Source organism: Onthophagus taurus, chromosome 11, assembly GCF_036711975.1.
Source record: "Onthophagus taurus isolate NC chromosome 11, IU_Otau_3.0, whole genome shotgun sequence".
Taxonomy (NCBI): domain Eukaryota; kingdom Metazoa; phylum Arthropoda; class Insecta; order Coleoptera; family Scarabaeidae; genus Onthophagus; species Onthophagus taurus.
In genome coordinates, this window is record NC_091976.1 from 34898727 (window position 1) to 34912111 (window position 13385).

General features: G+C 32.6%; 1 protein-coding gene across 3 annotated transcripts; it reads right to left on the reverse strand.

Annotated features, from left to right (window-relative positions):
- Positions 1-430: 430 nt before the first annotated feature.
- LOC111414569 (phospholipid-transporting ATPase VD) lies at positions 431-13163 on the reverse strand. 3 transcript variants are annotated; one of them, XM_023045955.2, is made up of 10 exons: positions 12152-13163; positions 6146-6350; positions 5794-5986; positions 5482-5729; positions 2969-4993; positions 2790-2913; positions 2472-2734; positions 2227-2414; positions 2091-2176; positions 431-1482 (listed from the first exon to the last, which is right to left on the reverse strand). In XM_023045955.2, exons 1-10 carry the CDS (start codon positions 12973-12975, stop codon positions 1448-1450), a joined length of 4191 nt encoding a protein of 1396 aa, XP_022901723.2. In that variant the 5' UTR covers positions 12976-13163; the 3' UTR covers positions 431-1447. The 3 variants fall into 3 exon arrangements, with proteins under 3 accessions (XP_022901723.2, XP_022901722.2, XP_071056114.1); XM_023045954.2 differs by having other exon boundaries at positions 2036-2176; XM_071200013.1 differs by lacking the exon at positions 431-1482 and adding an exon at positions 1489-1703 and having other exon boundaries at positions 2036-2176.
- Positions 13164-13385: the final 222 nt, after the last annotated feature.

A 13385-nucleotide genomic window follows, 5' to 3' on the forward strand; every position in this document is an offset into this window, starting at 1 on the left:
ATGTAATTTAAAAATTATTTTTGCTTCAAACTATTACACAACTAATTTAAATTTAATTAGAATACTACTTTAACAACTTTCAATAAAATGACGTATAAAAGATAAATTTAATAGCGACTAACTTTAAACGAGTGTTTTAGATATTTAACACATTTATATTAATAAATATATGGTGAATCAAAAATTAATTTAAAAAAATTATTGAAAGTTTTAAGCATCAAAATTGTGCCATCTATGAATGGAAAGATGAACGTATAGTTCCGCAAAAATAGAAAACTAATTTAATAATTTGAAGAAAATAGAAAGGCACTGTAATTATTATATTTTAATTTAGTCGAGTCAAAAAACACTTTCTTAGACAATAATTTTTTAAAGAAAATTGTGGGAAAAGTGACTTAAAACAGGAATAAAGAATTTAAAACAAAAATCAGAAACTTCAACTCGTTTAATACTGTTTCCCCCTTATTTCAATAAAAAATGTTTCACTAAACATAAATACAATTTTCAATGATGATAAAAATAGCTATTAATTAGTAAAAATTTGTGTTTTAACATTTTCATATACTCTTATACGACAAAACTCAACGGTTAACGACTATTTATTAATTTCGGGTCTGTTAATTTATCAATTCCTAACGCCTAAAATAACTTAAAGATAGATTTTTCACATTAGATTAAGGCAAACATATTTTCTTCTCTATATTTCATTTAGAATTGACTTGAGGTTGCCGTGCCGTATTATTTTGGTTTCCGAAATAATTAATTATTACAATAACCACTTAAAAGAATAAACGATAAAATTGATTAATTACATTATTGGCAAGTACTACAACAATATAAAATTAGTATCACCATGTATTGTAATTAAATTAATTTAAACAAAAAAAAACATAGGTAATAACATTAAATTAAAGGAACAACGAGATATTGCAATGATAAAATTGTGAAAAAAAAATTGTAATCACATTGAAATGAAAGTCAGGGATGATTTATTTACATTTTAAACTCACTACTAACTTGGTAACTGGTCGAAGAAAAAAATTAATTAATTATATATTTATTTCTTAGTGTTAAGTACCCAAAAAAACAACTCTCTTTACTAAATAGTGTTTTAAAAATTGATTTAAAGGGTTTAAGGAGCGAATGGCACTTAAATAAAAAAAAGGGGAAATCAATCATCACGCACAGAGTAAAAAATAAATTACAACTTTACTAATTTGGTCCCTATTTAAACTCTTAACTCCTATAGTATAGAAATACAAAGTTAATTGTTGCGTCACAGCCTATAAAAAAATGCAAGTTCTTTTTTCCTAATTATTTTAACTACTTTTGTATACATATATACTTTTAATTTGTTGGTACTTTCTTGTCGATAAGAAATTTATTTTAAGGTCACTTTGGGAAAATGTACATCTTCTTAATTATCTTTTTAATCATCCCGTTACCGTTACAATGTTATCCTGAGACCGGTTATTGGCGGTTCTGTGAAAATCAAAAATAAAATATTTAAAAATTAATTATTTAAAACAAATTTTTAAGTATGTTTTAGCACACCTCACAAACACTTAACATAAAGAAATTAAAACGTACTTACATTTTTGCTGATACCCATTCACATTAACTATTTACAATTTGTTAAAAGAATAAAAAGGAACATGCGTGCTTACCTTAACTTTGTCAGAAAAAAAAGTGTCGCAAAAAAGCTACAACAATTTATTTAAATGAGTACAAGGCGATTCATTAAGTGATTAATGTTTGAAATTAAAAGAATTAATTTCGTAGTTTTAAATTTTTTTTTAGTATTCGTTTATACCAGCCAATTGACGTTTACGTCATTTGGGTTGCATACCCGTTGACAATTTACTCAATTAGCTTACTTAATTGAATAACCCCGTTTATAGTAAAGGTGTGAAATGATTTATAAAAGTAGCTAAACACAAGCATTGAGTATTAAACGATTAACACAATGAGGTTTGAATATACATTTTTTGTTCAAATCGTTGTTATTTTAGAAGCTTTTTTTTGGCCACCTTACCTGTAAATTGAAGACGCTGAAGTCGACCTAGACCAACTTACTAGAAATCCCTCACCTCTTCTAGCAGCTCTTCTATGTTCTATAACCGCCTTGGTCACTTCCTCCGGGTAGAAAATGTTCTTCGCAACTCGAATAATTATCCTAAAAAAATTAAATTTTAACGTTACAAATATATTGAGAAAAAAAATTACCTTGGCAAAATGGCTGTTACACAACAAATAGGAATCACAAGCCAATAATTTAAGGTACTCGCCGTATTTTGTATCACCCCATAACTACTCGGTAAACCAAAACAGCTCACACAAATCGAGTTATACAAATAACTGTAGATGTAAAAGACGCTGATGGAGAAAACGATGGTTAAAACGTGGATTATAGTCTTAAAAAAATTAAATAGATTTAAATTACTCGAATTAATGTAAATTAATTAATTTACCCAAGATCTAATTTCAATACCAGCATGTAACAACATAACAAACATACAAGCTGTTGTTAAAACGGTCCCAAACTCAAAAAGTCCTATGTCTGTATCATAATACACGCAAAAACAAATAAAGAAAACTGCAATGCTTTGATATAAAGCATCGAAAAGTGTTAACCAGAACGAATGAGATTTGTAAGCGCGTCCCAAGCGTCCTCTTCTGTATAAATAAGGTTCGTTTATTAACAGTTCTTCGGGAGCGTTTTGATCGTAAACGCCTAAAAAAAAAAAAATTAAAACTAAAATGAATTTATTATCAACATTGTTACCAACCTATGGCAATCGGAGGTAAAGAAGTAAATAATAAATTGTATAACATGAGGTACATCTGGTCGATCATCACAGTTCCAGAGAATCCACAAAAAAGTTGGAACCAAAATATTAAAAAAACGAAAGCCTAAAAGAAAATAAATTATAAATTTAAATTATTAAAACGTTGAAAAATATCTTACCGCATTTTTATAAAAAAAATATAAAATCATATTCGACAATCGGTCATAGCACCAATGTCCGTGAACCAACAAGAATCGTTCTAAAAATTTAAACCTTGGCAAAGCAAAATCGGATGCCATAACAGCCTGCATTCCTTCTTGCCCCGAAATACCAATCCCAACATCCGCCGTTTGAATCATTGAAACATCGTTTGCACCATCCCCGATAGCTAACGTTCTCATCTTCAATTCTTCTTTAACGACTTTAACGATGTAAGCTTTTTGTAAAGGGGTAGCTCGACAGCACAAAACCGATGAACAATACGTTGATAACTTTAAGAACGGCGTTGTCAGATTTGATCGTCTATCTAAAATGAACGTTAACGTTTTTCCATCAACGACCAAAGCGCGAGCTTGTCCTTGCATGCTTCTCCGACTCCGCACCGACGCTTCCGGGTAATTCTCGTCGGTTTCACCACCTTGTTCGCGTTCAATTTCTGATAGAAAAAGTAAAATCGAATTTTCCGCGGCTTCTTTTGATCGGGCCATAATTTTTAAAACTTCCATGTTTGGTGAAAAAAGTTTCGCGGAATACGCTATATTAATTGCCGTTTCTGGCTTATCACCGGTTAAAACCCATATAATAATCCCAGCCGATATTAAATTAGTTAAAGTTTCAGGTACACCTTCTTGTAATCGATCCTCAATGGCTGTGGCTCCAATAACGGTTAAATTACTTTCAATTAATCCGTAAACATCTCTTAATTTTCTTTCAACATTATCGTGAGCTAATTCCGCTTCTTGATGTTTTCTCGACCAATCGTTGTATTCTTGAAGCGTTAATACCCTCTTGGCCATCACCAAAACCCTTAAACCTTTTCTAGCGTAGCTATTTAAATGCTGTTGAGTTCGCGTTATGATATGTTTTTGTTCAGAATCATCTTCAATCGGTGCCATACGAGTTAAAATGGTTGAATCAGCACCTTTACAATATAAAATAATTCTTTTCGTGATGGGGTGTTTCACAATAACCGACATACATTTTCTTACGGAATCAAATGGTAAAACAGCTAGAATCTCAAATTCTAATCGTCCATCTCCTGGTATTTGCACCGTTAATAAACCTGGTGATCGTTTTTTTAATTTAAACTCGTAATTATAAGCGGTATCGACCAATGCTAATTCATCGGGGCTTTCGGCTTCATAAATCGGCTTGGAATCTTTTGGTGAGGGCGTTGATGATAGATTCATTTTTAACTTTTGTTCGTCAGTTAAATTCGTTCCGTTTCGTTTCGATAAAAATAATGTTGGGATCATTCTTTTCGGTTTAATAATTGACATTTTCGTTGTTAAATCCGGGTTTAGTTCGGTTGTGGTCGGTGATGTGTCGGAAATCGGAGTTAATGAAGGCACGTGTTGCCTTCGATCCCCGCCGAGATAAACGTTCGATGTTGATGTTAAAGGTGGCGATGGTGTTACCGATCTAGATTCCGCCAATCTCCTATATCGATCATTATTACTGTTATCATCGAAATTGGTTTCGATTTGTTGTTGTTCTATAGTTCCGCTTTCATTCATCATATCGACGTGGGGATGATGTGAGCAAACGACTGTGTTACAAACCGCTAGCATTATTAAAAATTCCTGGGCACGAGATGCGTGAATTTGCTTTGGGGTTAAGACGTGTTCGTGAAGCGACGATGCACTACTTAAATCTTCGATTAATTTTGGATTACAAACCACCGAAAGCGAAGTGAGTTTATTTAAACCACCGTTCGCTTCTAATTCGTCCACTAATTGCGGATGTTCGTAATCGACTCCTGCTATAGAGCAATGCCGGAATATCATTCGATTTTCAGTTAAAGTGCCCGTTTTATCCGAAAATATGTATTGAATTTGACCCAATTCTTCGGTTATATTCAAAGCTCGACATTGAGTCCGTTTATTTGTAACTGGATCGTAAAGATCTACGTTGTTGTGGATGTGGTAAACTTGGATTATTTTACACATTTCTAATGTTACGTATAATGATAAAGGAATGAGTATCTGTAAGAAAAAGTCGTATGAGATTAGAAAATAGAAAAAACCGCTTTTAAATAAGTCTTGACTACAATAGCTCATTTCAATTGAAATTTATTGGTTTTGAATAAATAAATAAAGATTACTTTTATTCGGGTTTACTTTAATGTTCTTGGAATTGCTATTGACTAATTTATTCGTACAATATTATTTTAAGCCTTAAATACTTTGATTTTTTATGAAATTTTTAAGATATCCAAGTTGAATCCACCTAACATCTGTGCCAAAAGTCAAGGAAAATTTATATTTTGTCTTGTATTTTTACGTTTTAAACATTTCTGTGATTTCTTTAATTAATTAACGTATTAGCCAAGGAATAAGCTTTCGAATGAGATATTGTTCATCGAAAAGACGTGCTCGTGTTATAATTAAAATACTATTTAATTGGGGGCTAACTTCGCGTAGATGTGAAAACCAAATTAAGTTAGGAGTTAATTAAGTATGTAAATAACAACCTGTAAAATAATCACATAAGTCCAAAATGCTAAAAACGCTTCCCCAGATGATGAAAATGTATCAGAAATGAAAGGTTCTCCCATATTTTCGGCCGCTACTAACCATACCTTACACCCAATCGCGCCAATTACGCATAATATAATAAGGGTGAGTACACACCAGATCACATCCTGGTTCATTTGCTTTTCCAAACTCGACCTTTTGTAACGTGGGCCGCCGTTGTTAAGCATAGCTTTCGTCTCGTGACCTATAAACATCCGCCAAAAAAACAAGTTTATACGATTAAAAGATCATTGAAAAACGTTGTTTACCGGCGTAAACGACGATTCCTTCGACATAATCGGTATTTTTCAATAAACATTCTCTAAGAAGAAGGTTTTCCGTTCCAACTGGGATTCGTTCGGCGGTCTCGTGAATTATGGCACCGTGAAATCGATAGATTTTCGTGGTTGGAGGTTCCACTTCTATTTTGCTTTTAAACAAATTTGGTTGAAATCGATGTTGCTGTAAAAAATAATATTGTTTTATTGTTTTTGATTTGCGTCAATACAAATTTGGAATTAAGCGATTAGTCATTATTATTTTTTTATTTAATTGTAAAAATCCGTTTATAAAACGTTATCTTTTAATAAGAATCGATAAGAAACCGATTTTTTTAAATACCTTCTCGACGAATCCTCTAGCGACTTGTCGTTGTTTTAAGTTCGTTTCACCATCCAAATGGCCTGTATCGATGTAGCAAAGTCCGTTTGGATCGCTGCTCCTCAATAATAAGATATCAGCAGGAACTACTTCGTTGTTTGAGAGATGGATGAGATCGCCAACACGTACATCTTTCCATAAAACTTTTTTATATCTATCAGCTTCACTAAAAATAAAAATATTTTTTTATTAAACAGAAAATTGAGATTTCTTAACTGATTATATCCTTATATTAATGTCAATAGTGTAAGAAAATGATATGAAAATAGTCTGTAATTATAATAAATATTCTATCAAGTTTGCAATCTTTGATGTAATCGATAATTTCAATGAAAGTAGTTTGGGCGACGTAAATTAAAAGGTTATTTTACAGTTCACCAACATAATAATAAGCATTTCTACGCATATGGAAGTAGCACGGTGACAATGAACCGGAGTAAAATATAGGTCACGGTAAAACCGTACGTGTGATGAAGTCATCATCTTGCGGTTTATAAGATACTCAATAGTCTCTATAAAAGTCGAATTGATTATAAAAATAATTATCTTAAATCGACTAAAACCCGCCGAGACTACAATAAAGCTTTAAAGTATTTTAAAAAAATAACCATTCGATTAATAATAAAATATCTACCTTGGTTTCAAGGTGTATTTCAGATTAAAAAAAAATTAGGAGATTGTAACGTTTTCATTAACGTCCTCGATTTTTAGTTGCATCCGGTTAAAATAAACTCATTGAAATATTTTCCTCGAAATAGATTTTATGGTATTTAAATAAGGAAAGTGGCAGGAAGGAAACGCATAGATTTCTCCGCACAATTTCTACAGGAACTTTTTTTAAACCCCTGTATACATTATTCAATCTTTGGATGCACATCAACTCAATTAACCTTTCACCTTCTCCAGCTTTTAAGAATACGAAAACAAATTATAAATCGCTGAAAAACCTTTTGTACAAAAACGAAATCAACAACATAAAGAAACTGAATCTATTGTTATGCGTATAACGTTATTGAATGTTGGTGGACAAGTGTTATTTGACATTTGCGCATAATTGTTTGATGTATTACGTAAGGGGTATAATAAAACGACTTCTTAGTCGTTAGATTTTCTCGTTGCATTAGGTATTGCAGGAGCCAAAGAGAGATGAAAAATACGTTAATTTGAATAAATATACTGGTTGGTGGTAACTCTAACTGGTAAGTTTCGTTTTTGCTCCGTTTCAAAATAAACGGCACAGAAACCTCGAAAATACATATACGTGTCGATTAACAGTTACTCCTACTACGAGCCTTTTTTAGAACAATGTGTGGGAGAATAATATATTGCAGCTGTGGCCGTGAATAAAGGAATAATAATTAAACAAAAATTTATAACAAAAAAAGTTCTTAGAAGAAATATATTTAGCTTGAAAAACGTCTTCATTTATCACCTTTATCAGTCCTCATTTCTAATATTGCAAACATAGGTTGAGTCATAAAATAAATATTAGGTTATTCGGAAGTAATTTCTTTTTTCCTTAACTTCATACTTAAGCCGCATAATCATTATTTGAATAGTAGATTTTTAATTTAGGTACAACATTACCTTTTTCGTTTCTAGGAAGTTGGTAGGATAAGTATTTCATTATTGTTTATACATACATATTTTGATCTTTTATACTGTTACACTTCATCTTTTCTTATTTGATTTTGATATTTAAAATAAAAAAGAAATAAACGAAACATCTTTTAATATTAGAAATATTAGTATCGACGTTTCACTAGAAATCATTTCATCAATCCAAAGTAAATTGTCAATTGTAAGTTTAAATTATAGATAAAGTCTCAACCTTGACCTGGACAAAATTACAACGGAATCGTTTCAAAAATTCTTTGTTTGTTTAATAAAATTTATTGCTTTTTATAACGTGTAAAAAAATCTTTCGCTTCTAGAAAGTAGTTAAAATGAAAGCACCAAGCTAATCTTTCGTTGATAATAACAATGGTTGCGTTACCTAACATTATGAAAAACAAAAACTAGTCGCGAGATATACACAGAAAATGATAAAGACAAACACGTGCCGTTGACACGAGTCTACTACAGAAATATCTCGTTGGGATGTCGAAAGAAAACAAAATGGAAAAATTCAGCTTAAAAATAAATCGGACCGCTATGCGTTGGCCATTATTTGTTATTTTTTTATTATTGAATAACGATTTTCGGATTCGATGCACTAATTTATTAATGTTTGTATGACAACGCGATCGCATGACTCATATGTTCGAGTCATTAGAGTTTGCTCCAATTGTCACGATTGTTTACCTGAATGTTCACCCGGATCAATTTCGTCCTCCTTTCAACCATATCAAACATAAATGTTATATTAATTAAGTCTTATCGCAAATTTTAAATTTATTTGTTGCAACTTTACTAAAATAATTGCTATAAACTCAACATTTTTTGCCGATAACGTTATCGATATCAAAAAAAAATTGGCGTCATCAACTTTTTTTAATTTTACAATTGCAATCAAACTTGGTAAATTAATAACATTAAAATTTCACATTCACCATAATATAAAATAATAATTGTAAATGAAATTGGTAAAAGAAATGAAGCAATTATATCAATGTCAATTTGGAAGGTTACGATCATTTAAAACATATCACCTATAAAGACGGAAAACCACAAGATGTTACGGTTTGATAAATTTTTAAACACTTGTCTGCAATCGCTCTCAGCACGTGGCAGTAGGACTGTAAATATTTAATAAAAGAGAGAATGGTTCAAAAGGGTATCCATCTGTGGTAAAATCGAACAGAAAAATGAGAATCGATTATTGAACTAAAACTAATAATAGCATTATAACCTTCTTTCAAATTCGAATTCTTGAAATAACAACTAGAACTAGAATTAACTTAACATTATCTTTAGAACTCATACTGGATCTAGAACTAGAAACATTTGGGTTTAGCCGCGCGTCTTTCAAGAAGGTAAAAACCCGAATGTTTCTAGTTTAGGTCTAGTGATACTTCTTGTAACACAGTGCTAGGCGTTAGTTCTAAAGAGGCACGGCTAAACATGAAACTTTGTAGTTCTATGTCTAGTGTTAGAAATCTAGTTTTTGTTCAATGACAATTATTTCATATTTATATATGGCATCGCGGGAAATGTAATGGTTTTAAACCTTTTTTAATGTCAAGGTCGAAATTGTTTGAATATAATTGAAAAAAAAATCCAATATTTTCTTTAATTCAAAACTGAAAATAGCTTGATTACTTTCAATAACAGACTGACACAGATAACGTGTCAATAAGATGCCGTTCTATTATTAAATGTCGTCGTCGTCTTTTTTAATTGGCCATTCGCACCAATTGGTCTCTCAGCGGGGAATTCGTGTCATGCCATATTGAGTCAAGTCAAATCCACTCCGCCCGAGATTAATTGGTCTTATTTAATAAAAAATAAAGAACAAACGCAATTTAATCCCTTAAAAACTCCGATTTTGTGTGGGGATTTCAATTTGAACAATGATTTTATGTTAGTGTTAGTATCAATATGTTTGTTTTAACGATAACAAAACCGATTTGGTATTTAAACGAATTTGTCATATCGTTTACAAAGGCAAAAAAATCCTTGAGTTAGTTAATAATCACGTCACTTCCTCTTGCTTTTCTAGAAATTTATTTTTGGTAAAAATCGATTTCCCCAAATATTTTCAAAGATTGAGATTTAAAATGATTATTATTTTTTAAATAAATGTTAATGCACGAATGACGTAATTTAACGTCGACGAATGCTTTAAAAATATATAAGAATTTTTCCGAGCAAAAAAAATGTAAACCATTTTTACTTAAACAACAACATTAACAATTCATATCTACGTTTAGATTTTTCGTTTCTTTTTTCTCTAATTTTCACTTTTACGCTTTGCAGAGTTAGAGTTCGCGTCTCACCGGGCAAGTTACCTAATAAGACATTTTGCAATCCTCGACTTTTACTCGGGTTACCTTGAGCAACGCGTTGTCTCATTTCTAACGTCTACGAACAAGAAGAAAATTATCCTACACTCAAATACGAAAAAAAATCGTTTCTTTTTCAAATTTATTCGCTATTTTAATCCAAACATTGAACGCGTTGATGGACAACATAAATCGTAAATTACTTAACTTTACAAAAAACAAGTCGTAACGTTTCTGCCACCCACTATTCATTCTTATTTCGACGGCCAAATTCCTTTTTGGCTATTTTCGGAACGGAGTACGCCCCGGATAAAAAAAAATAACCATTATGTTTTCATCATACGATTCACGCTTATTGTCGTGATTAAAGATTAAAAATTAAAAATTATTGCGCTCTTTTATTCGTGCGATAATGTTTAATCGCGTTTGTGTATAGCGTGTTTTCCCAGCGAGATAGATAAGGTTACAAAACTGACAGGAAACGATGAAATATAAATATGTGAGTGTAACGGCGACTGTACGTAATGAAAACGTATCGATTGTCACTCTCGATTATATATTTTATTTCATTTTTTTGATCACTTGTATAACAATTTATAAGAATTAAGTAATACGAACTACGGCTGGGATCTTCACTGTATTAAGTAACTTACTGGAATCAAAAATACATCCACGAGGCTGCAGAGAATACCATTGGTAAGAGCAATCAACAACACCAAAATCTGGTTTTGCGAAGAGGTTAGGAACCAAAAAAAAAGGTACTAATCACGAGCGCTATCGACTATGACCTGCACGAAGCTCAAAGAAGGGTCGGAAAAATGCTCCGAAATTGAAAGAAGCCACTCAACGTGTATGTACAGATAAATATGGTGTCAAAGAATGATTGGAAATACTATTTTAAACAACTATACTCTACCGAAGAGGCAACACACGTTAGGCCACCTGTAAGCACAAAAACTATTATCCAGATTGAAGAAAAATTTGGAAAACTTAACGAATTGTTTTAATATGGAGGAACAGAACTAACAGAAAAGCTGGCCCAGTTTAACAAAGTGCTATACCCAGTCTTCTTAGTCTACTTCCTGAGATGCACAGATTTTGAATCACTTTAAATTTTGATAGGGTTATCTATCTGTTTAATAATACTAATTATTACATTCAGAGATAAATTTTAATCACATCGCTTAACCGGAAGTCTCACTTTACTTGAAAATCTAGTTTTCATCGTTGACGTCGTGATTTCAATGAATATTCTATTGATAAAATTACCGGGAGGGACAAATATTGATCAAAGTTGGTTATACTACCACCTGTGGAAGCCCCTTGAATAATTGCTGCGACACCACAGGTTTAATAAGTCGGATATTATGGGTCAACCGATTAATCCAACCTCCGCCATTTATAAATATCGAATTAATCATTCCCAAACTCGTCAGAGAACAGGTCAAAACCGTGAAAATCTTGTTAACGCTCAACAATCGATATTTTAATCTTATCGAAACAAGAAGTTACCAAGAAAAAAAATTAATAAAATTATTATGACGTATACTTCAAAATCAATTCGGAGTATTTTGTGTATTTTTAACGGCGAAAAAGGTGGAATTAGATAGAGACCTTAATTGTCCATGAATGATAACGATATCTATAAATGAAAAAATACCGAATTGTGCTTTACTAGAGTATTCATTTCATTATCTCCCAAAAAACGATTGCCAAATGAGATCTCTCAAAATAAAAAATTAATTACCTTATATCGGAAAGTATCAAGTTGATTACTTTTATTTTAAATCTTACAATGGAGATATTATTAAATTTATGCTTAAATTACACGGAACAACAACTAACGCGCATTTTCAACTTTCACTTTTATAAGAATCATTAGGAATTATCTACAACTTTCTTTGAAAAAATAACGATGTGATCATTAAAAAAAAATACAATATTTGCAAATTAAACTTCAAAAATTGAATTCAATTCAAAACAAGACAAGACTTAACAAAATCATCATAGTGTTCTTTCTTACCTGTGATAAATTCTGCAAGTCGAATTATTTATCCTCTTATCACTAGCGTAACGCCTTCTATCTTCAAACAAGTCTTTAACGGCGGTCACACCGAGCACAAATAGCACGGGAATCATAGCGATCTCTTTCCCGAAGGCGTTGATGGCAGGGAACCAATTTAGCAGCACGATAAAAATAAAGTACAAATTTGCGACTCTATGAAACTGTTCCAAAAGGTTTCTAGGTAAAAACGATAATAATGTGTACTTGGTCGTTCGGATTTTGTTGTTCGGCCGTTTCCCATTCGGGTGGTCCTTGTTCGGGGTTTTCGGAGGCACTGTGTGATTGGGCACTATTATCCTGAACCGTTCTTCCTGTTCGTATCTAGGAGACCTTCTCAGAACCAAGCACATCAATCGCCTCCACATCGACGGAGGAGCGCTCCTTCTTAATGTGTAGATGGACTCTGATCTGGATGCTTGTCTAGAGTGACCCTTTAAAGATGATCGCGTGGTGACCGGACCCCCGGTCTCCGTTTCTTTGTGTCCCGGCGGGAGAATAAAATCAGTTTTTGAACCGACCCTGCTGTGACCCGGTCTAACCGAACTATCCGGTATTTGTCCTTGTGAGAAAGCCCTTTGGTGACCCCTCGTCGTCTTAAGCGCTGACGGACGACCGGCGACAATATTTGCGGAGCTGCTGCCTGCGAGACTTGCGCCCCCGCCGTGGCTAGCACTCCGACCGTGGCCTTTAACATCCCGGATTTCTTGAGGGAATGTGTAAGTGGAGCAGTGCACTGAACTTTCGGCGCGTGAGGCACCGTTATTGCCAGAAAGACCGGACATCGTTTCGTTTCTAGCATTACGAGGCCCCCCCGGAGGCTGCACCCTATCTTCTAACACGTGGCATATTTAATAATTTTTCTTCTAAATTATTTCTTCATCAGTCTTTCAGTAACATACGCAAATAGTTACTTATCGGTACCCTGCGTTTAAGAAGCAACAACACACTTAAACGTCCAATACACAACTGGCGGTTGACGGCTCATCTGACGTTTCCCCCACTTAATACCACACGGTAAACGTCAAATGTACAACGACTTTAACAAATATGTATGGGTACCTATACACGTGGCTTATTTTTTATCATACATAATTAATTTTTGTCATTAAAGCAAAAATTAAAGTTACATTATAAAAATAAGTTATAATTTTTATATTTTATTCATTCATTACAAGTTGGTTAATATTGATTG

Coding starts and splice junctions, on each gene's coding strand:
- LOC111414569 (XM_023045954.2), bottom strand. CDS start 12,975: ATGTCCGGTCTTTCTGGCAATAACGGTGCCTCACGCGCCGAAAGTTCA. Junction 6,351..12,151: donor ACTTGCAGAATTTATCACAG/GTAAGAAAGAAC, acceptor TTTTATTTTTAG/TGAAGCTGATAGATATAAAA. Junction 5,730..5,793: donor AGGAATCGTCGTTTACGCCG/GTAAACAACGTT, acceptor GGATGTTTATAG/GTCACGAGACGAAAGCTATG.